Source organism: Anastrepha obliqua, chromosome 6, assembly GCF_027943255.1.
Source record: "Anastrepha obliqua isolate idAnaObli1 chromosome 6, idAnaObli1_1.0, whole genome shotgun sequence".
NCBI lineage: Eukaryota > Metazoa > Arthropoda > Insecta > Diptera > Tephritidae > Anastrepha > Anastrepha obliqua.
Window position 1 is genome coordinate 27,848,433 of NC_072897.1, and position 24,711 is coordinate 27,873,143.

Consider the following 24,711-nt stretch of genomic DNA (forward strand, 5'->3'; position numbering starts at 1 on the left):
GGGCGGCAGCCCTTGGTCGGGAAAAACCCGAGTCATTACGGTAACGTAGAAACCGGCTGCCATGGGAATGAGACTGCCACGATAAACTCCAACAAAGCTCACAATATTTAAAAAAAATATTAAATTCTAAAATTTCTAAAATAATGTTACATTATATAAATTGAATTTAATCAAATTAATCAGCAGAATTGAAAGTTTATTTAATATTGGTTAGAGGACAAAGAATTCCAATACTCTGTTAAGAACAATTACCTATTGTTCAAATTTAACAGGCTCTTATTTAAAACTGAAAATAAAAAAATGTACCCAGTTACACTACAACGACAAAATATTATATTCACTTGCTTATAAGGCAATACGACTCATTCCCAAGGGAGCCGGTTCTAGCTACCGGAATTCTCCGGGTGTTTTCAGCCCCTCCCTATCGTCATTGGAACAGTTCCCAATACTTCTTCCTTATTTTTGCTGTGCTCCACCTAGCACCACCAACGGAACAGCTCACCTTAATAATATCACTCTCTTTCTGTACAGAAAACCCCCTCCACCTTCTCGCACCAACACCCGTGTGAGGGCCAACCAGCAGGTCTTGGTCACCCACGTTTGTCTGTTCCGTGTGTCAAACCAGAGTACCTCGGAACCTAACATCAGTCAAGTGCGAATATTACAATGGCAATGGCCATCTTTGAAGATGCTCTGGCCTGCGAATTTCTAAAGATTGTACGAGAGACTACGTTGCACTTGCAATGGCCAGGTATGGCGCGACCGCCTCTTGTCGTCATGCCACAATAAAAACGGCGGCACATACAGAAGGTTCTACGCGGACAACCTCACGCGTACCTTACTTCCCGAAAAGCGGCCCGTATTCCGGAGAACTTTAAGCTACAACAATTTAACAGCAATGGGCTCACGAGCAAGATTGGTGAGATAACCGATTAATTAGGTAATATTTATACACAGTTTGTCACCTACTGCCCGGCTGGATATCTCACTGAAATAGGTGCGCTCATCAGAGGTGAAAACCGATTTTATTTCCGCAAATCCCCGCTGCTATATATATATATAACAAAGCTAATTGAACCAGCTTCGTGGAATCAACTGAGGACACCTTCGCCGCTCTTCGTATTCCCATTCCTGGTGAAAGGCTACGGGACCTAAATTTACAAGGTGAAGCAGCTGTTCTGGTTATCCAACACATGCGGACTAAATAGACAAGGGTCCGTTGGGGGTAGGATATCTTACAACGATTTTCAATCTGTCGCTGGTCACAATCAAAATTCAGCTACAGCCACTATTGAAACCTGAGCAACCCACCTACCAAAGGGACCCCTATCGCCCAATAACACTCCTTTCCTCAATAGTGAAGACACTTGAGACTCTCTTACTTCCGCTATTCACGAACCACCTGACTCCAACACAACAGAAACACCACTGACTTCACCGCCAAAAATATGCAGATTAATCGTTACCTCAACCAAACTGACGCGAAAGAACTATCCTAGTCTGACCCGTCGAAGACTTTTAATAAAGTCAGCCGTTCTACGCTACTAGGTGATATCCAACAATTGACTTTCCCGTCGGGACTGAAGAGGTTTTCCGCGAACTACTTGTGTAGTCGAAAATCTTCTGTCATCTTTCGAGACCAAAGCCCAAAACAGAAGAAAATAAACTAACGAGTGTCACAAGGTTGTGACCTTTCACACTTGCTTCTCAACTTCTATATTTCGAAGCTCTCCCAACAACCACAGGACGTGCCTCATGTGCTGACGATTGTTCGATAATGGCGTCCGCCAATGACATAGATGACATGGGTTCCAAAGTCACCAATAACCTGCCTTTCTCGCTTTTTCACTGCGAGGAATCTGCAGCTTCTCCACACTAAATTCACGGCGACCTTGTTCACCACCTGGACGAAGGAGAAAAAATTGCAGTTAAAGGTAAAATGTGGACTATACACCAATACTAAGCGCAGGTTTCCCCCCTGCAGGCACTTGTTAGAGACTGCGCCACCTCCCAGGCAAGTCAGGAAACATTCCTTCGACTAGGCTAACCAGATCCAGGATCAAACACGACTACTACTCCTGCATCGGAAAATTTAAAGACAGACATTAAACGACATTCATCGAGAGCCTAGTACCACTTTAATAAACTTCCTACCCCCGAATGCATCATGCCGGCGAAAAGATTCAGCAGCGTCGTGAGGCCAGCTTAACTTACGTTCTAGATACTGTAGCAGATTAAACTGCTACCTATCCACAATTAAGATAAATTCTGTACACCAAAAGTAATTGCAGTTGCTAAGAGAGCTAACTGCACATTTTTTAAGCGCAAAAACGGAAGCCGTCAGTACGAAATGTGAAGCTTGCTCCACTGAAAGCGTTGCTGCAGTCTATATTTTGCAAATTAAGCCGCAAATTTATTTTCAGTAGGTAAATGCAAGTAAATGAACATAAAAAAAAATCAAGCTATGTGAGTTCTTCCTATAATAACCATAATATAAAATTTTAGTACTGAATATAAGAGAATTTATATATAAAAGAGAATAAATTAATAAAAGGTAATATGTACGCACCCACATGTTAACTGGCAAACTAATATAATGATTTAGGTATGGGGTTCTCTAACTGAAGAAAGCTGCACAAGAATATGCATATAGTATATAGCCGCAAAGCTTTAAGCTTATTCTGAAAAAGGAGTGAGACTTTCCTTGATTGTTACTGTAAATGCATCCAACCTTTGGATGAATACCAATTCGCAAAATTTATAATATTAAAGAAATAACTCAAACTCCTGCTCGTTAGATTCACGTACATATAGGCTATGAGGTATGCGTACATCTTACAAATAATTTTAAATTGATCAAAAACACAATATAAAGTTATTGTTTAAATCATATTTTGTTTTTTTATTCTTTCATTAGATTCTTAAGTTACAAAACCAAAAAAAAAAGAACAAGATTCCACACTTCATTGTTTACACAACGGTAAGTCATTGCAGCACCATGTAAATATAACAGCCAGAAAGTCTGCGTACAGTTTCTTTCTTTTATATTAATAACACAATTACTTTATTCGGTTTTTTATTCTTTTTCGGGCACCTTCCATTATTTGTTATTATAATTGATCGGTTAGCGAACTCAGTTGCAGATTTTATTTAAAAGTGGAAATTAATTGAAAACATGGAAACCAAAGAAAAAGAAATTAGTGTATCAGAAAAAAATAATTATAATATAAAATCGTGGAAAGATGAAAGTAATTTCCGAAACATTGGCAATGCTATTGGGAGAATGTATTCCTCTGTTCAACCCATAGTAAACAATTACAAACAAAATCTCGTTGGCACGGTCAAATACGGCGGTGATGAAGTTATGGTGAGAAGATACATGGTGGTAAGTGATGTGGGTCAGAATTTATTGAATCGACAACGGAACATTTTAAAAAAGAATTTGAAGCACAGTGCCCGAAGCACACAACCGAGATCATTTAGCTTTGGCTCTCGTACAACGCTTCCTCTACAGATTAAAACACCCCCACAGTCGCCGAATCGAAATCCTATTGACCGTCTGTGGAATCTATTACAAAAAATTGTTCGACAGCATGTAATAACGAATAAGGAGGCTTTGCGAAGTGTTATGCGGGCAGATTAGGCGAAAATTACAACTGAGGAAACAGACAGATTAAACCAATGCCACATAAATCGAACGCTGACTTTCTGATTGCTATATTTACATATTGCTGCAATTATTTACCATTATGTTAATAATGAAGTGAGGAATTTTGTTATTTTCTTTTGCTTTTATATACTAAGTATGTAATGAAAGAATAAATAAATAAAATATGTTTCGATCTATAAATTTATCTTATGATTTTAATAAATCTAAAAATAGTAAATAAAAATAGCATTTTTATTGGAAAACCCTTTGGTTGCACTTGAATCTTAGTCAATATTTTCGCCTTTAATAAAACAATTAATTTACCAAATAGTATTGTTATACTTTATACTAAAGTGATCTCTTAACACTTTGACCGCTTTGTCAGTCACCGGTGACTGACACTGAACTGATCCAATGGAGCCGTGCCAGTCACCGGTGACTGACAAAGCGGTCAAAGTGTTAAGAGACCACTTTAGTATAAAGTATAACATTACTATTTGGTATATGAATTGTTTTATTAAAGACGAAAACATATTGACTAAGATCCTGGTAAAAGAATTGTTGCAATAACAGGGATCTCACGTTGGCCAGAACCGAGTTTATTAAAAACGTTTTGGCCATGCCTCCAAGAGAGAATTCTAAACGTTTGTTTGATCAGAATTCAGTCGATTCATATGTTTGATCAAAATCTGTTAATATATTTACCAGAGAGAGATTTAACAATTTTGTCTAGTTCTACTAATACTTCAGCAATGATTTCTTGATCATAATCAATTCCATTTAATTAAGCTATTTGCCCTCATTGAGAGAGTACGTCTTCAGCCATATTTCTTTTGTAATATTGCCAAAAATCCCAACTCCAACCCTGACAGAATACAATTAAAATGGCAAATAAATATATCACCGATCTTGATGAAAATCATAAAGCTGCTTCGGATAACGCATCGTTTCAATAATTGGATGTTTGTTAATTGGAATTTCCGTACTTCAAGTTCAAAACCAATAAGGAAATTCGTGAACAGCAAAGGTTCGTTTTGAAATAACTTAAATGAGTTGCCAGACAATGTGTACTCGTAAGTATAATGGATGCTAATTTATTTATTTTTTTTCCAAAGAGTCATAAAACTTAACTCATAAAATATGTTGTATCATTAAATCTTCCTCCAAGTACATACATATCTACATACATACACACATACTTAGGAGTATTATCTTTGGTTAAAGTTTTATTAATATAGAAAATTAAGATTGGAAATATCAAGCATTCATGCTACATTAGCATTATGCACCACAAGTTTCGATTTGCTTCTCCAAAAATACTTTTTCACCGATTTGAAATTTTGTTTAATTTAATTTAATAAATTTAGCACACAACAATAAACCAGCAGACAGGATTTCTAGGAAAAACTTAGCTTTAATTATGCTAAAAATCCAAACACAATCAAGGGAATATAAATGCAAACGCCATATTGCGTAGAATCTCCAAGCGCAGAAAGCAAAATAAATGAGCAGACACGAAGGTTGCATTTTAGCAGGGTCGCGTTTGCAACACTATGTTTCATGAGCAAAAATTTTATATTTTTGCTGAAAAGTTTGGTATTTTTATAGCATAAACTTACATATCACGTTTTCACTTAAGAGCTTTATTTGTTCTTTTTTCAGTGAGTCAAAAAATCCATCTCGCTCAAAAGATAGACTTAATTAGCTCATACACATTTTCGTGAGATGTTGTTGTTGTTGTTGTAGCAGCATAAACATTCCCCAAACTTACATACGGGAATGCTGCTGGAACGACAGTCCTTGGCCGGATATAAATCCGGGTCGTTTCAGTAACGTAGAACCAACTGTCGTGGAAATGGTTGATGTCGTAGCAGCATAAACATTCCCCATACGGGGAATGCTTCGTCAGATAATTTATTACGGTTTTCGACGGGGACTATCGAAACAGGAGTGCACAGATAAATTTACTTTTACTTTTCGCGTTTTAGCACTGCATTTAGCCACTGTGAAACGCTGGTTGTACAAACTCTAACGCAAGATCGTTATATGACATATCGCGAGGGAGAGGCATCCCTGTGGTCAACATAGATTTAATTTTGCATGAAAACTTGGTGGTCAAGAAGATTTGTTCAGAAAAGAACTCGTAATGGGTTATTGTAAGGAAATGTTGAACAAATTTATCCGCGGTAGTGCGAAAAACGTCTATGACAGAAGTATAAGAGCTGTCGACAAAACAGCAGTCGACAGTATGAGTGTTCCAAGACGAGTTTAATCCCACAGACGTTACTCGAGGAAGAAGCACGTCAAAACCAAGGGTCGTCTGTTTTTTCGAAAAAATGGTCGTGTCGTAACTGTACCATTAAAGAAACTCAAAACAGTAAATTCTGACTGGTATACAAACAATTGTTTTCCGGAAGTTTTCTGAGAATTGAGGAAATCCATCCATCGAAGACGAATCATCCTTATCCTTCACCAAGACAATGTGAGCTCTGATGTAAGGAGTTTCTCAGCACTAAAAGATCGAATTAATGGATCATCCGCCTTACAGCCCTTATTTAGCACTTAATGATGATTTAGCACTCAATGCTTAAAAAACTGTTGAAGCCTTTAAACAACTCGTTTTGGAGATATCCACTTCAGAATGACAGAATGTGCACGGGTCCGAAACCAGGTATGAAACACCATATATAGAAAGTTTTTTCAAAAGCAGTCGCCCCTCCGCAGACTATGACAAACTAAAAAAATCATCTGCCATTTAAAGCGGCATAAAATTATAGGTCCCTCCATTTGTGGAAAAACTACAAAATCCACAAATAGGAGCAGAAGGTGAGCCAAATACCAAACAATAACACCCTATTATTATAGATCACAGATAAAAATCAGTGGAATAACCCAGATTTATGTCTTTCGAAGGACTGTCACTACAGCAGCATTCTCCAAAAATGTGTGGGAAATGTTTTATAATTTTACAACAACTGTAGACCGCTAAGAAAGTACACTGTAATTTTATGGGAAGTAATTACAGGCAGTTATATACGAATCAGTAATCGTTAAACCTTGGCTATAAAATAATTAAGCAAAACGTAAAGCACATGTGTATTATATTATATTTGGGTCATCTAAAGAGCATATCTAAAATAGTTTTAACCTTTTGCACGCGAAGCTTCTTTTTACTGTAATGTAATTCGCTCTACTAATGAATAACAGAACTGACTTGAATTTGCTCCAATTTTGCTATCTAAAACGTAAAGTTTTAAAAGATTGCATTTGCAATTTGCAAATAGAATGAATGAAGTTATTACGATCAGTTTTTGTTCTTATGTTATGAATTGAAATTTGTTTGCATCGTCTCCCTATCGTAGCCGTTGGGTTGGAAGACAAATTTTAAATGGCTCCGCTGCGGAGCCGTCGAATGCAAAGGGTTAATTGAGGTTGAGTTTTACTTTTGGGTTTATGAGTCATAATGTAGAAAATTTATATTCGGATATATCTACTTTCTAGAATTCCGCTTTTACCAAATCGTTGGTAGTTTAGAAAATGAAATTTCGGCACACTTATATGAAATAGTTGTATAATGCCGTATACGCTTATATAAATTACTTAGATACTTTTTCAAATCTTCATTTTTTGCTTACAGGTTTAATATCACGGTGTAAAAATCCAACTGAATGTATAGATTCAATAGCTTTCAAGATTTGTAGTCCCAATCGCAATGTTGTGCTCAGTGAAAATGCACCACGAGGTTGCGCTCGACGCAATTCCGCTAGGTTTTTGCCTTGTAATTGCATCACCACATAATTGAATCGGTCATTTCGACCACAACCAATAAAACGGCAAACGTGCTCCTTCCCCTGTAATTTTTTTAATACTGCAACTTCCATTTTTAAAACTTGCTTCGGCTGACGTGCAGATTCTACTTTCAACGCAACTTGCTCGCGAGTTATCAAATCTTGTCCCTCATAGATTTCGCCAAAACCTCCACCACCTATTTTCCGCACAACCTATAGTAAAAATTTTTAGATACTGTAATATCTTTAATAATAATATTTACATACTTTCCAACGCTCTTTGACCACGTGACCTGGTTGCAAGAGATCTTCTGAAGTCATTTTAACTGTTAAGGCTTTAACACGGTTGTCAGAGTTTTTGCTATTGAGATTATTGCTTTTTTCTTCGAAACGTGAAGTTGGTGACTGCACCCGAAATGTTACCCGATTACGAATGCTTAGGCAACAATGATTCGCAGGAAGTGTTGTAGATCGCCGCACAGCGTTTGAGACACACGGACGTTGACCCTCACAAAGATCGATAATTTTCGAACCTGCATTCTCATCAATATTCGCGTGCCTATTTAATATTGGAGGTGGGGGTTTCGATGGTGGTTGCAATAACAGGAGTTGTACTGGTTTTTGGTTTTTTTCTTCCAAGCTTTTTTGATTAAACTGTTGTTTTTTTTTATGTATAAGTTGTAGGATGTCGTGCTTTGTTTTTGCATTTGTAACACTACGAGCTGATGTGGATTGATGATATAAATATTTGTTTTGCCGCTCTGGTGGTTGCAACCCAGTAACATTTTCGTAATTTCTGCAAAATGTAAAAAAGTATTATTAACGTAAATTTTCTAAAAACGTTTATATTGTTAAATAAACCAATTTTTTTTATATTGTATAAGGTGGGCCATGTAAAATTTGCTTTTTGAATCGGTTATAAAAAAAAACTAATCAATTTTTTTTCAAATTTTTTTTTTTGTTTTGAAGATTGAACCTTGTCAGTTATGAATGAAAAATAATATCGATCAAACGACTGCCACGACTGGCTTTACAGTAGGCGATTCGATCAACCCAATTTTTAAGCACATTTTCGATTGTTTGGGCTCCAATTTCATGAATGGCAACTTCGATTTCGTGTTTTAAAGCATCAATCGTCTCTGGATGGTTTGCATAGCATTTGTCCTTAACGGCTCCCCACAAAAAATAGTCCAACGGGCTTAAATCACAGCTGCGAAGCGGCCAATTGATATCGGAATTCAAAAATGGTAGCCAAAAGTTCGAGTGTAACTTTGGCAGTGTGACAAGTTGCACCGTCCTGTTGAAACCAAATGTCGTCCATGTCATCCTCTTCAATTTTTGGAAACAAAAACTCGTTGAGCATGTCACGGTAACGCTCGCCATTTCCTGTAACCGCAGAAGAAGAAGAAGACTCACCACTTTGGAAATAGGTTTTCAATATTTCCCGATTTGGTTCAAGCGTATAGCGTCCCATTTCGTAAATGTCAAACCTTTAAATAAATTATGAACACATTTGACATGTCATTTGTGTTACCATTCTCAAAAAAAATAGGTAGTTCAAAAAGCAAACGCTATATGGCCCACCCTGAATCCATTTCTTGAATATATGTATATATATTACCCACTGATAGCTTAAAAAACCCACATAAGCTGAGATACGACAATTCAATAATTCTCAGTCAAAGGATATCTAAGATAAACTTTTAAAAGCGAGAACAATTTATAATGAAATTGCGAAAAATAAAAATCTCTTTAAAAACGAAAAACAAAGTATTTGAAATGAAACTCAATGTGAATTAATTATTTTTTGATTGATTTAATTTAATTGCGCACATAGAATTGTCATCGAATTTTTCGGCACCTACACATTTAGTCAAGTGGTGTGCCAAAACAATGGCTTCATTTATATATAAAATGTACCCTTAGTAACAAGGTTTGAATAAGTTAATTTAAAAAGCAGTAGATATGTAAAATTAAACAAGAATAAAAGTTTCAATTGTCATCCGTGTTGCCGTGGTTTTCTTTCGGATACTTAGCAAGTTAAATTTCTACCTATTCAGAATTGACCTCGACATACACAACATACCCTATGTCCGGAATTTGAAGGAACATCGTTAAACCTAACAACTCTTCACATGCACACTGAAACCCATTTGTTTATCCCCTCTCTCTCTTTGGTCTCACCTCGTCGAAACTGCCTGTCTACTGAACTAAAAGATATACCAGATTGATGATAATTGATTACGGAAATAAGCAGCCATTTGTAAGCTGTTACAACAACAGTGTGTACCGAAAGGAACACGAGCAAAACGGTAGCGGCCTAACATCTACAAAAAAAAACAATATCGTATTATCCGGCTTAGATATCTGCTCAGGCGACACCAAGCTTGAAACAGTTAAAACATACATATTGTAATATATCAGTATAGATATTTCTCGGTTCTTCACTGCCCAGACTGTGACGGTATGATATGGTTTGTGAAGCACCACCTATGTCAACGATAAAGCATGCTCATCAAGCAGTTTCAATTCAATTAAATTTAATCAGTCTACGATATTGCAATCTTACAGACTTGAGTAAAACTTTTATGCAGATACTTAATGACTAAATATGTTTGATGGAAAATATAAATAAAAAAAAACTATGAGAAATAACGTTCCAAGGACAATTTTAAAGTATTTCTGGGTATAGAATAATTCTTTAAAATAGTATTAAATTCAACTAATGCTCGAGAAACTGGATCAAAAGAAAGGTAATTGACTCTAGTAAAAGGCACATAAAAAGGTAAATGTGAACGCAAGCGTGGATCGATCCACAAACAAGGTTACAAACAAGCAGATCCTCTATTTACAAGAGACTTTAAGTATGCTACATACTAAACACGACTTTACATTCCCACTTAAAACTACTAATCTAATCGCCTCTCCCATTGGTCGAATCCCATTTAAGCTGCTTCACCGTTCTTTAAGGGCTATGCAAGCTGATGATGTGGTCTACGAACTACCAAATGTCAATTTTACGTGGGGGAACAACATGGGTTTTACCCGACTAAGGACTTTTATTTCATCGATCTATCTCTGTTTCGATGTTCATACATGATATCTTAAGTGGCAGCATTGATTGACCATACTTAGGCCGACCGGTTCTCAACTATGCTGCGCCTGTCTGGTCGCCTGGAACCAGTGATTCGCAGTGGACGAAGCTCCAGACCTGCCAAAATACTGCAATTAGGACCGCGACAGGATGTCTCCTGATGTCCCCAATTCAACACCTGCATGACAAGGCTCACATGCTCCCTGTTAAGGAGCACAACAAAATGCTCGGCAAGCAATTTCTGCTAGGGTGTCACCGTAGGCCTCACCCATGCAGACACCTGCTCGAGCCTGAGCCACCTCCCAGGCACATCAGGAGACACTTCATCAACTACGTGGACGAGATCCAGGACAAAACAGACAGACCACTCCAGGATCAGACAGTGTACAGACAGGCCATAAACGACATTCATCGGGAGACCCTTGTCACCTTCTTAAGCTCCCGATCTCCGAATGCCGTTTTCGGAGTCCAACCACCACCTATTGCAGACGAAGAGCTCCAGCTTCCTCGAGAGTCCCGCGTAACCTTGGCACAATTATGTTCTGGATACTATAGCAGGTTTAACTCCTACCTATCCAGAATCGACCCCGACATACTAAGCATATGTCCAGCATGTGAAGGCACCCCGCACAACACTAACCACCTTTTCACATGCCCCATCAAACCCACTCATCTAACACCTCTCTCCCTTTTGACCCAACCCGTCGAAACAGCTAGTTTCCTGGGCCTACCGTTAGAGCTACACGAAGACGACCGGTAATTACACTACACTGACAGTGCGAAGATACTGCTACAACAACAACAACATTGACCATACTTTTTATAACTCCTAAAGTTTAATGTTTATTTTCGCTTTAGTAATACAAATAATGCACCTCGTATGTTCAAAAAGTATCGCGAATTTTATGTCTTTTCCAAACTTCTTTATTTATTGATTAATATCTATTTTGTCCCTTTCAAAGTAATCCCCATGAGATATTATGCACTTGTGCCAACATTTTTTCCAATCTTCGAAGCTTCTATTGAGATTATTGAGCTTTGGTTTCCACGTAATAACTATAAACCCTCGATTCGTCACCAGTTATGACCCTCTGGAGCAAATTTGGGGCGTCGCGGACAGAGTCCAACATCTCGTTACCAATGTTCATGCGATGCTGCTTTTGGTCGAAATTGAGCAGTTTTGGTACGAATTTTGCGCCGACCCGTCTCATCATTCAAAATGGCCGAACTCATCGGCATGAGTGAGAGACATGAGTACCAACATATCGCCACAAAAAAATCGATATTCGAATATACGTAACCTGCGAAAATTCAAATTTCGCGATACTTTTTGAACACACCTCGTATATATATACCATTGGGGTTTATACCCTGTTTTGGGTGTTTGGAAGAGCTCTACCTCCTATTTTTGGTGTAAGTCTTGATGTTGTTTCTCAAATGAAATAGGTTTGAATATTCGTGAAACACCAAAATAAAGACAAAGTTTTTCTAATAGCGGTCGCCTCTCGGCAGGCAATGGGTGTATTTCTGCCATCAAAGAAAAGCTCCTCACATCGACATAGAGGTTATTGTAGATAGTAAAATGGCATGGACATGTAATGTGGAAGGAAGAGCAAAGAAAGCTTCTAATGCCTTACACGCACAGGAAAATGCTCGGGAAGACTTGGGGCTTATCTCCACGACTCACACATTAGATATACATGGCAGTTATCAAGCCAATAATGCTCTATAGTTCGCTAGTACGGTGAATGGCGTGTCATAAAATAACATACGTTAAAAGATGGGAAAGTGTGCAAAGGATTGCAGGAATATGTGTAACCGGCGCTATGAACACAACTCCAACAGCGGAAATAGAAAGGCTTCTCGACTGACATCAAATTAGTAGTAAGAAACTCAATCAAAAGATCTGCACTAAGACTGAGGATAGCTGGACAACTTTCACAAAGGCTTTTTGGTCAAAGTAACATACTGGACATTAATGAAAAATCAGACTACGTTATTCCACAAGGAAACTTTGGCAAGAGGCCTGGTTTTGTAATAGAACAGAATGACTGGCAGAAGTATTTAGAATCCGATCACCAAATATAAAATTTCTTTACAGATGGATTCAAAATGACGGAAGGACTAGGAGCGGCTGCCTTCTGCCCACAATTTGATCTCCGAAAGCCTTTCAGGCTTAGACCGTGAGGCCTATGGGAGATCTGTCCAAATCAGCCAGATATACCTAACCTTATCTTCCCCAGTATATATCACATAGATCACAACGGTCCGTAGTGTTACCAGTGTTGTTGGAGTTGTGTTAAACATATTTCATGATACATGTCTTGGAGTTCAATAAACAGTTTAAACTTTTGTCAGGAATATCTTTCAGAGATGAAAAGTATACCAATCCTAGGCAGTTGTAACGAATCCGCCTTAGAGCAGAAATGTGGCAAAGAGGGTGTTCTAACGTACCCCTTTCGTCTTCGCATAAGTTACACGCGTCATTGTGGACCAATCACATTTTAGCTGCGTGATATGGAGTGAAACAATTTCCACTCAGTACTCCAGACAATATTTTACATTCCTTGGTTGTTTTCGTGTTGCAAGTTCGTATCATTATTTTGGCAGTCCTGTGGAAGGTCGAGGCTTCTATGCTTCCAGCGTTAGTTCCTCATCTAGTTTCGTCTTCAAAACTGAGAGTAAGAAATATATGTTCGACATAATCAGTACCTGCCTTACGACTTACTTAACCATTTTAAGTTTACAAACTGTTTAATGTTTGCGGGCGATATAAAACTCCTCCAAGCAGCACATAGGTTGACAGACCATTTATTTTTGAATGTTAATAAATGTTTTATTTCACCCTTTACCAGGAAGCCAAACTTCTCTTCTGTTAACTATAAGTTAAACAACTATACCCTAAGTTGGAAGCGGAAAATAAATCTTAGTGTTATTTTCGATGCTAAACTTTCACTCACTTAACATATTGGTTATGCGATATCCAAGGCATTTGCACTGGTTAGTTTTATGAAAAGAAATTCCACTGACTTTAAAGACCCTAATCTCTCAATGTTGCCTCAGTAAGATCTCGCATTGAGGACTGTTCATTAATGTGGAACCCATACTTCGAGACTCATTCGAGGAAAATCGAAGACGTAAAAACTTTTTTTTACAAACATAGCGTTGTTTAAAGCAGGCTAGCAAGATTATTCTGCCCCTTACATAAGTTGACGTAAATTACTTGGTTTGCAGTCATCACATGAAACCCAAACGTATTTCTCAATCATCTTTGTCTATAATATCATTAATGGTAATATAGATTGCAAGGAGTTATTGAGCCAATTTTAAAGCCATACTTTATTTTATAGTCTAAGGATTAATCGTTTTTTAACCTTTCTAATAATACGACTTATTATGCATTTAATGAACGTCTTGTAAGATTTCCGCGTTTGCGTAACAATATTACCAACCAAAACAACTTGGTTGCTTTATCGAACGTCAATTCCGTTCGTTCAATTCTACAGGGTCCGGCACTCGAAGTGTAAATAATTAAAAAAGCCATCAATTTAGTTTGGAAAATTACTTTTATTCAATTCAAAGTTAAAAATGTGTGCAAATAATACAAAAGTAAGAGTCAATTTACTTTTTCTCGATATTACCACCTTTTGCCTTGACTATGGTCTTGAGCTGGTTCAGAAATGAGTTGGAAGCCGCTCAAATGTGACTTGCAGGTATCGAGACTGTTGAATGTTTTAGTTCGGACCTTGCTCTCCAAAATCGCCCAAAGAGTATAATCCATCGGATTCGTGTCTGGTGAATTTAAGAGCCGTTGTGTGGCCGTTATGAAGTTCGGAACGTAATTTTTTAGCCATTCTTGGTTCACTCGAGCTTTTTGAGACGGTGCCGAGTCCTGTTAAAACGTCCATGGTCTGCCACCGAAATGTACCTATGTCTGTCCGCGGCTTCAAAGTAACCTCTAGAATACTTTCAGGATCATGTTTCGCATTTACCTTGACGCCAGGTTCGATGGAAACGATTGGAGAGCGCCCATCTTCGGTTACAGCGGCCCAAACCATTACCTGTGGCGGTTGCTGCCTCCTGGTGGCCAATCAATGACTCAAATTCTCGTATAAATGGTTGGTCAAATAAACCCCATCGTTTTGCGAGTTAACGAATTGCTCAATTTGAAAAATTTTCTCGTCAGAAAACACACTGTTCGGAATTTGACCACTTACGGCCAAGCGAATCAACCCCTTCGCTCTTTCAAGTCTGATTTGTTGCTACTTTGGAGTGAGATCATGCGCCTTTGAATCTGGTAAGGTTTGACTTTGAGACCATTTTTCAATATGCGGCGGATGCTACGGTCAGATATTTTCAATTCTTTCACTACTTGATTGGCAATTCATTGGGTATTTCGCTCAAGTCACTTCTTCACTTTTTGAACCATTTCACGTGACGTTGCAGTCTTTTGATGATCACCTCCATGACATTTCGTTATGCTACCAGTATCATTGTATGGTGGTGCGATACACAAAAACTTTATTTACTTTAATGTGCTCGAGCTCACGAGCAATGTGATTTTCCAGCCAAATATAATGCAATCACACTATTATGTTTGAAATCCATTACTGATTTTCTTTTTTCGAGTTTACTCTCGGCGAAATGTTTCCCCACGCTTGTAAACAATACTCCGGACTGTCATTTAGCTAACTATCAGACAGCTAATGCCCGAGTATCAGCCGCACGAGCGGTCTGAAGTTGGTTACACTTCGAGTGACGGACGCTGTAAATCACTTTACTTCACGTTTACACGTTCGTAAGCTCAAGTTAAGACTGACTATATTGTGCGCATGCACCTCTGCTACATACATGTGCTTAATAGCTACGTAATTTCTTGATGCGGTAATTCGTATCTTCCGGCAACTTCTGTCTTGTCATCTGATATTCATTGTTTTGTTTTAGTATTTCATTCAGTTGACATTTCCAGGAGTTTCACGAGCATTTGAGATCGGTCACACTTTCCTCCATTTAAGTCTGATCGTCCCTATCACACTTCAAATTCCTCAATTCAATTGGAGCCAATCTCTTCAGGTAAACTACTTTGACTTTTCCCTGTTCGGTTTTGCGTTGCGGTATATTATACACCACCTCATTCAATCTTTTGATCATCATGTATGGACCTTCCCAGGACCCGCCACATCCATGACCGCTAGCGCACATGGTGATTCCGCGTTGTATTGCTGTAATCTGCGACCGATTATCTTTTTCTGACCTTTTGGTGCAATACACTCAGCACAATTTCGAATCCATACGGCTACTGAGTCTTTGTAATTTACCTAGAAAAAAAAGAAATGCTGTGGAATTCCTCTAACAGGGATGTAATTTTGGATTTAGGAACTTTGATCAGATTACGGGAATGATTCCCGTCTTCGCTCTCACATACGCAATGCTCCATCAATGATTTTAAGGCTATTCCACTGTACCCAATATGACTTAGCCATTTCAGTTTCAGATTGTCTTTCTCAAGCACCTTTCGCTTCCATGATCTTTTCCAGGTCAGCATCATTCAATTTACTTTTTTTATAGCACTGGGTTCCCACTCATAATCGGGTCTAATGTCAGTTTTTATTTTTATTGACGTGTTTAAACTGTTTATTTGCTTCACTTATGTATATCCAGTTGTGAGATAGCGATTCTTATCAAAATTCTCATCTGCTAATAAAAAACTTCACCATGCCATGAATATGTGGGCTAAAAATGGAGCGTTACCACCAAAAATTTCAATGTGCTAAGTGCAACGTTTTACTACATATTGCCTGCGTAAATATTTTACCAGCCGACGCTGAATTTTCGCGCAGCTGCGACCAGCCGTTCTATTGCAAAGTTTGTGCTGCAGAACGCCGTGGCTCCATTCGATCGTCGTTGTGGATGACAATCTTGCTACTGCTCCCACTAATGAATCTAATTTGAAAGTTTTTTCTATATACAGCAATAATTCAAATGCCTGCCAAATGGAGAAATTGCCTGAAAAATTTTGGTGAAACACCAAAATTACAAAACAAAAAAAATATTTCTTTAATAGCGGTCGCCTCTTGGCAGGCAATGGCAAACGTCCGAGTGTATTTCTGCCATAAAAAGCTCCTCATAAAAATATCTGCCGTTCGGAGTCGGCTTAAAACTGTAGGTCCCTTCATTTGTGGAACAACATCAAGACGCACCACAAATAGGAAGAGCTCGGCCAAACACCCAAAACAGGGTGTACGCGCCAATTATATATATATATTAGGGTGGTCCAAAAAAAATTTGTATGCTGCCGCCCCCCAAAATAGTAAAGAATGAAAAATAACAAGACCCGTATTTTTTTTTTTTTAATCAGACCATATTTAATGGTGCCGCCGGGGCTTTGAAATATCCCATGTATTTTGCATGGGAAAAAAATACTTTTTCGTAGATTTCATGTAAAAACCTGGAAAATGAATATATTTTAACCGGATACCTCAGTTTCTCTTCATAATTGGTCAAGGAATAACAACCAATTATGAAATAATTAATTTTAAAAATATCATAAAAGTAATATAAAATATTGTTTTTCGATTTTTTCTTAGATTTTCGTTTTATGGGGGCTTTTTGGGGTTCTATAAAAAATAGTTAATACAAAAAAATTAATTATTTCATAATTGGTTGTTATTCCCTGACCAATTATGAAGAGAAACTGAGGTATCCGGTTAAAATATATTCATTTTCCAGGTTTTTACATGAAATCTACGAAAAAGTATTTTTCCCCCATGCAAAATACATGGGATATTTCAAAGCTCCGGCGGCACCATTAAATATGGTCTGATTAAAAAAAAAAAAAATACGGGTCTTTTTATTTTTCATTCTTTACCATTATGGGGGGCGGCAGCATAAAAATTTTAATATAAATTTTTTCCCATGCATTTTTGGACCACCCTAATATATATATAATTAAAAAAGCTGGCGTTATTATTGGCCTGAATAGTAGGTCGTCTTTAAAAATGCAGGAATTGATAAGGATAATTTTTCCTGACTCAAGCTCACTAAGAAAGGAGCTGACATTTAATTAATTAAAAAGGTAAATTTCAAATTGTACGACAAGATCTTAAATCGTGATCTCTGCTCTGCAAATGTGAAACTTCGACCATTTAAATTTTTTCAAAGGCAAGAACCACAAACGAATCAAACTTAGCCAGTTCTAGCAAATCCAAGTCAACATCCAAGTATCTGATGATTTATTTCCAAAACATGGGCAGTGTACATACGAAGTCGGAGTTGTTTGTAGATTCTGGCGTTGCCCTATGTTTAACTATTTGTAAGTCTAAAGTGGTTGAGATCTGTCGCATAAATATCGCTATAATTAAAACAAAGCAGTACAAGTTTCCTTGGTTCATAGAAAGGAAGTTTTACAATGTATCAGCATTACTTAAACAAATTTAAGTGTTTAAATAATAACTACATATAATAATAACTTTATAATAACTATATTGTAAGTGTTGAACATAATATTATATTAAATCTAGTCCGAAATTCTTTTGGCAATGCATCAAATCTAGGAATTCCAGCTCTTGCGTCCCATCAGCTGTTTTTCTGAGAGAGGAAAAGCTACCACCCTTTCTCAAGTGGTAAACCTGATGCTAATTTTTATAAAGAAAATTTTGTGATGAACCTGGTTCAAATTGGTTAATCCTGTAAATCTGACTTCGTGTCATAAGTGTGGATGTTTGAGTGTGTCACTGGAGGATGTTGAGAAGGTTATCTTAGACCTAAAACCCTCCTCAAAAACGGATGGTTTTTCAGTTGTTTTTCTAAAGCATTGTTTTTCTCTTGCTTTGTTCCTCAAATTAATTTTCAATATATCGTTAGCCTCAGGTATATTTATCGATGAAAGGAAAATAACAGTTGTTACTCCAATTTTGAAAAGTGGTAAAAAATGACGTCCGCAATTACAGATTAATCTCAAAGCTCTCGTCAGTTTCTAAATTATTTGAAAATATTGTCAAAGATAAGATGTATTTTGCAGTTAAAAGTATATTATCACCATACCAGCATGGTTTTTTTACAGGTAGATCCACAGTTTCTAATTTAGCCGTTTTCGCTGAATACTGCATTGCAGCTTTCTCAGCAGGTCAACAGGTTGACTGTGTATATACAGACTTTTCTAAAGCGTTCGATAAAGTACAGCATAAAATTTTATTAGATAAATTTCTATATCTGGGTTTTCACTCAATTTTTCTTGTAGATTGGATGCGATCTTTGATAAAAGGATATTTTTACCTTCCGTTGATGGTGCTTCATCTGCGTCTTCTGGTGTACTCTAAGGAAGTAGTTTGGGCCCTTTGCTCTTTGTTTTATTTATCAATGATATAAGTAGTTGTTTTTTTTTGGCTAACTTCCTTCTGTATGCCGATGATTTTAAAATATATTCTATTATTTCAAGCTCGGCGGACGTACATAAACTTCAAGTTGATGTTAACCATTTAGTTAATTGCTGTAGTGTCTCTCGATTATCGCTTAGTATTAATAAATGTTTTAAACGCTCATTTTTAAAAATAACTAATATTATTTTTACTTCTTATTACATCGGGGATGATACACTTCAATCTATTGAAGAAATCAAAGATCTGGGGGCTATTTTTCATGCACGTTTTACATTTCTTAATTATATAGACTTTATTCTATCTAAAGCGTTCTCTATACTTTGTTTTATAAGAAGGAATAGCTCGAACTTTGCAGACCCTTATATTCTTAAGTTACTATTTACAGCATTTGTTCGCTCTACATTAGAATATCCCGTGTTTATTTGGAGACCTTAACACCAATTCTCTATCGACAGAATTGAACGAGTTCAAAAAGTTTTTCTTTTTTTCTCATATAAATCTCGCCTACTTCTAATTAATCTCAAACAGCTAGAAAGTAGAAGATCGATTTTGTCGTTGTCTTTTCTGTTTAATATTATCAATGGGGAGATTGACTGTTCCTTTCTTCTACAAATTTTCAATTTTTTGATTCGTACCAGGTCTTTACGAATTAAATATCCGTTTCATTTGAAAAGGTGCAGAACAAATTATGCCTGTAATGCTCCTATTGCTCGCTCTCTTCATGAACTGAATGAGATCTCGAATACTATTGAATTTGATTTTACTTTATCTAAATGCGCTCTGCAATCTGTGCCAATTACCGCGGGATTAGTCTCCATTTGTGGAACAATATCCAGACGCACCCCACAAATAGGAGGAGGAGCTCGGCCAAACACCTAACAGAAGTGTACGCGCCAATTATTTATTTTTTTTTTTTAGTCTTCTAAATATCGCCTATAAGGTTCTAGCGAGCGTATTGTGTGAAAGGCTGAAGCCAACCGTCAACCAACTGATTGGACCTTATCAGTGTGGCTTTAGACTTGGAAAGTCTATCATCGACCAAATATTTCCAATAAGCCAAATCTTGCAAAAGACCCATGAAAGGAGAATCGACACACACCATCTTTTCGTCGATTTCAAAGCTGCATTCGACAGTACGAAGAGGAGTTATCTGTATGCCGCGATGTCTGAATTTGGTATCCCCACAAAACTAATACGGCTTTGCAAGATGACGTTGCTCAACACCAGCAGCGCCGTCAGAATTGGGAAGGACCTCTCCGAGCCGTTTGATACCAAACGAGGTTTCAGACAGGGTGACTCGCTGTCGTGTGACTTCTTTAACCTGATGTTGGAGAGCATCGTACGAGCCGCAGAACTCCATCGCTCAGGCACAATTTTTTATAAGAGCGTACAATTGCTGGCGTATGCCGATGATATTAACATCATCGGCCTTAACAACCGCGCTGTTAGTTCTGCCTTCTCCAAACTGGATAAAGAGGCAAAGCGAATGGGTCTGGTGGTGAACGAGGACAAAACGAAGTACCTCCTGTCTTCAAACAAACAGTCGACGCACTCGCGTATCGGCACCCACGTCACTGTTGACAGTTATAATTTCGAGGTTCGTTTATTTAGGAACCACCATTAACACCGATAACAATGTCAGCCTTGAAATCCAACGTAGAATCTCTCTTGCCAACAAGTGCCACTTTGGACTAAGTAGGCAATTGAGTAGTAAAGTCCTCTCTCGACGAACAAAACTAACACTCTACAAGACTCTCATCATGTCCGTCCTAACGTATGGCGCAGAAGCTTGGACGATGACAACATCCGATGAAGCGACACTTGGAGTGTTCGAGAGAAAGATTCTGCGTAAGATTTTTGGACCTTTGCACGTTGGCAACGGCGAATATCGCAGACGATGGAACGATTAGCTGTATGAGCTTTACGACGGCATAGACATAGGGCAGCGAATAAAGATCCAGCGGCTACGTTGGATGGGTCATGTCGTCCGAATGGATACAAACGCTCCGGCTTTGAAAGTATTCGATGCGGTACCAGCTGGTGGTAGCAGAGGAAGAGGAAGGCCTCCTCTGCATTGAAAAGATCAGGTGGAGAAGGACTTGGCTTCACTTGGTGTGTCCAATTGGCGCCGTTTAGCACGAGAAAGAAACGACTGGCGCGCTTTGTTAAACTCGGCCAAAATCGCTTAAGCGGTTATCGCGCCAATTAAGAAGAAGAAGAAGCTATGATTTTCTGCTGAATTAAACCGTTTATTGTAATTTAATATTTTGATAATGATATTTGTATAATATGAAGTGAGTATAAATAATTGTAATTAAACTTTTTTTCTTTTTGTTAAATATACTTTATAAGTAGTCAGTAAGAACAGCTGTTTATTGATTTAAAAAAAACAAATATTCGAACTGCTGAGTCGCAGCCTTTAAGGTAAGGACTCCCGTATTACTCTCCTAATTGTTTCTTTCAACTAGGTAGGCTCTTCATGTTCAACCCGATGGACTTCGTGCACTGGCTTGCTCAAGAGAGGTGGTGGTTACTGTGTCAGTGCAAAGGACACTGTTTCCGAAAACATCTCTTTCAATGTTGAGTATGCTGCCTGTTTCATGTCTTATTCTCGTATACCTCTTATAAATGCGTGCCACTTCATCTTTTTCACAAAGTCCGCAGCTTCCTTTGTAACCGCCAAATGCGCTCAACGGTCCACCTCTGTCGCATATTCCTAACGCCTCCTTTGCGATCTGGCAGCGATTCGTCAACTCTATCTGGAATATTTTCTGTCTGTAGACATCCCCGTAAAGTCTCTCTATAGCTGCCGTCAGACTCTCATAGTTAATACGTTCGGTTTCTGGAACTGTCTCTAGTACTTCGGCGGCGAAACCCTATGTGAGACAACCAATGCAGCGCCTCTATCTCCAGTAGTCCGGTAATTTCTTGCTGCTGCTGACACAGGAGCTTAAATATAGGGAATGGTATAGTGCCGTCGAAGAATGGAGCTTTTACTTTGGGACTATTGGTTGAAATATTCGGACAATTTAATTGTACGCCACAGAGGCGAGTATCCAGTTGCGACGTTTTGTGTCTCCTCTGCTTCTAACTTGGATATACGTGTACGCTGCTTTTCCATGCGATAACATTTCTGATATTGCGTGGGGATGGTTCTGATTTCTTTGCGCTCTTTTCCACTTCAGTCGATGATTCCTCCCCTTCCAACTGGAACACATATTCGTCTACATAGCCTCACGCAGCCGTGCTTGTTACTCTGCTTTGTATTGACGGCCACGCTGTTCCTACTCCTTCTGATGTTGCGTAATCTTAAGTTCACTCAACTTCGCTCTCTTTTTATATATATTTTTTTTACATTAATTCAACAATCCCACTTCTGACAGCAATTGCTACATTTTTCTCCAATCAAAATGTCTTTCCTTAGAGCTCGATCACTGGATTGTTAAACAGAAGTCACAACCTACTGCCAAAACAACTTGCTTGCTTTATCAAACGTCAATTCTCAATCACTTTACTTCACGTTTACACGTTCGCAAGCTAAACTTAAGAATGACTACTTTGTTGGAATGCAGCTCTGCTAATATACATACATGTGCTTAATAACTATTGTCATTTCTAAATCTGACAACCCGTATCTTCTGACAACTTCTATCTCTCATTTTGGTCGGTTTTGCCAGTAGTTTCCAAACCTTCGGGGTTTGTCACAAAACAGACACATTGCGCGTGTGGCCTTAGAATGGAACCCTATTGGTACGAAAAGTAGAGCACGTCCAAAAACTAGGTGAATGCACACAGTCTGCATTGAAACATCTACGAACGACGCAATATTTTTTATTTTTCGCTTGTCATTTGTAAACTTCATTAGTATACATTTCATCATGGAACGCTACACACTTGAGCAACGACTGCAAATCGTGCAAATTTTTTATGAAAATAATCGTTCTGTTGCTGCTACTTTAAGAGCATTACGGCCATTTTACGGTCCATTTAACAAGCCGTTCCGTTTTGGGGTTATGTAAAGTCATTGGTCTACAGTAACAAGCTGGCGACGATTTGTGAGCTCAGAGCCAATATTGAACGCGAAATTGCTGGAATTTCGGTCGATTTATGCAAAAGAGTGGTCGAAAATTGGGTTCAACGATTGGACTTCGTAAGACGTGCACGCGGTGGTCATGCAAAAGAAATCGAATTTCATACTTAAATGTATATGTTCAAACTCGATAATAAAAAAAAAATTAGTTTAAAAAGTCAAACCGTTTGTGTTTTATTCAAAAAAGTTCAAAAGTTGAAGCGCTCTTACTGAAAAACCCTATAATATTATATTTAATCAAGAACATCCCATAAATCGTGCTACTAATCGTACACAGACATGTTAGGTACAAAATTAAAGTGCTTGTTCTGAAACTTTGCACAAGCTTTTAAGATTTAAAATTCATTGAGCCATTTTTGAAATATTTGCGTAGAAAAAAAATGAATTTACTACCCGGTTTAAACCTACAGCCTAGGGCATCAAAACTTCATTTTTGTATTAAAATGTCGCCAAGTTACAATTATTGCAGAGTTCGCAATAACAATAATGAGTCTCAAGGTCGGACTCCAGCATGAGTTGGTGTTTTCCTAGAAGAGGATTACTTTACACATGGCCTGCTATAGATGGCATTTCAAAGAAATCAAAGTTAAAATTAACGACCAAAAGCAATATATTGCAAATGTGGTTTTCCATAAAGTATTTATATGAATAAATTACCCTTGCAAAATCCTTTGCTTTGCTAGCTTTCATTTGTGCGATCTGATTTTAGTGATCCGTATACCCTGAAGCTCTTGTATGCACATTTAGTTCGAGCGAAACTGAAATATGCGGCTTTCATTTAAAGACCTCATTTTGGTTATTTTATTAACCCATTAAATCCCGTACTTTGTTTGAAGACCGGTTTTTAACTTACCTGAATAAGTTTATTTTAAGTTTCATATATTTTCGAGTGTGTTCTTCCAAAAATTAGCGCCACTTTAAATCAGCACTGGCAAAACAAGTTGTCAATTTGAATTATTTTTCGCCATTCTTCTGTTAATCTAGTAGCAATCGTTTCATTCTTTTAATTTGCGAAAAAGTTCATTTGCGCACTGAATATGCTAGCGATAAAGAGGACATAAACGACAATGCCATGGAAGTTGGCGATCTATTTAACGCTTGTAGTGACACGGATAAACAATTGGAAAATTGAGTATGAAGATATAAGCGATATGTAAAATTAATAAAATGTTTATAAAACGTTGGTAAGAATTACCCAATACCCTGCAGCGTCATCACCAGTGAAACAAATCAAAGATTTAGTTTCCCCCGATACTCATCATTGGGCACAGTAGGACAAAAACTACTCGATTTCACCTTGACATACAAAAACGTAAATTGAATTGGCGCTTAGATGAACACCTTCCCCAACTAGTTAGAGGGTTAGAATTTCCCCGCGGTAACGGATGCCTGCCTGCCGTAAGAGCTGGCTAATATCCACACCTCAGCCTGTTAGTTACGAGTATTAACTCAATGGTAAACAATAGGTAAACAATGAAGCATCAGCACCGAACAGTTTACATATGTGAATGTTCTTGAAGAAACTGTTAGCCCGAAAAAATTAACAATTTCTGCGGAAAAATTTGCGATGCAACGTGTGTCTCAAGGTTGTCAATAGAAACAATTCAATCTCATTTTACAACCGTAAGAATGTTTAGGAAAATACCATAATTGAGTAGATATTCCCTAATATGGAATAAACATGATTGGAAGTGTCTGAGAATTTTAGAATT

General features: G+C 37.8%; 1 protein-coding gene across 3 annotated transcripts in view; it reads right to left on the bottom strand.

Moving 5' to 3' along the window:
* LOC129250864 (tau-tubulin kinase homolog Asator-like) overlaps window positions 1-24,711 on the bottom strand; it is a 127,590-nt gene that overhangs the window by 28,848 nt on the left and 74,031 nt on the right. Inside the window, exons 1-3 of one of the 3 annotated variants that reach the window (XM_054890470.1) lie at window positions 23,853-23,893; window positions 7,705-8,233; window positions 7,285-7,650 (exon numbers count right to left, since the gene is read on the bottom strand). In XM_054890470.1, coding sequence (XP_054746445.1) covers window positions 7,285-7,650; window positions 7,705-8,233; window positions 23,853-23,878 — 921 coding nt within the window. In that variant the 5' untranslated portion in view covers window positions 23,879-23,893. Of the gene's footprint in view, window positions 1-7,284; window positions 7,651-7,704; window positions 8,234-23,852; window positions 23,894-24,711 lie in introns of those variants that run through there. The other 2 variants (XR_008582821.1, XR_008582824.1) reach the window with 2 other exon arrangements.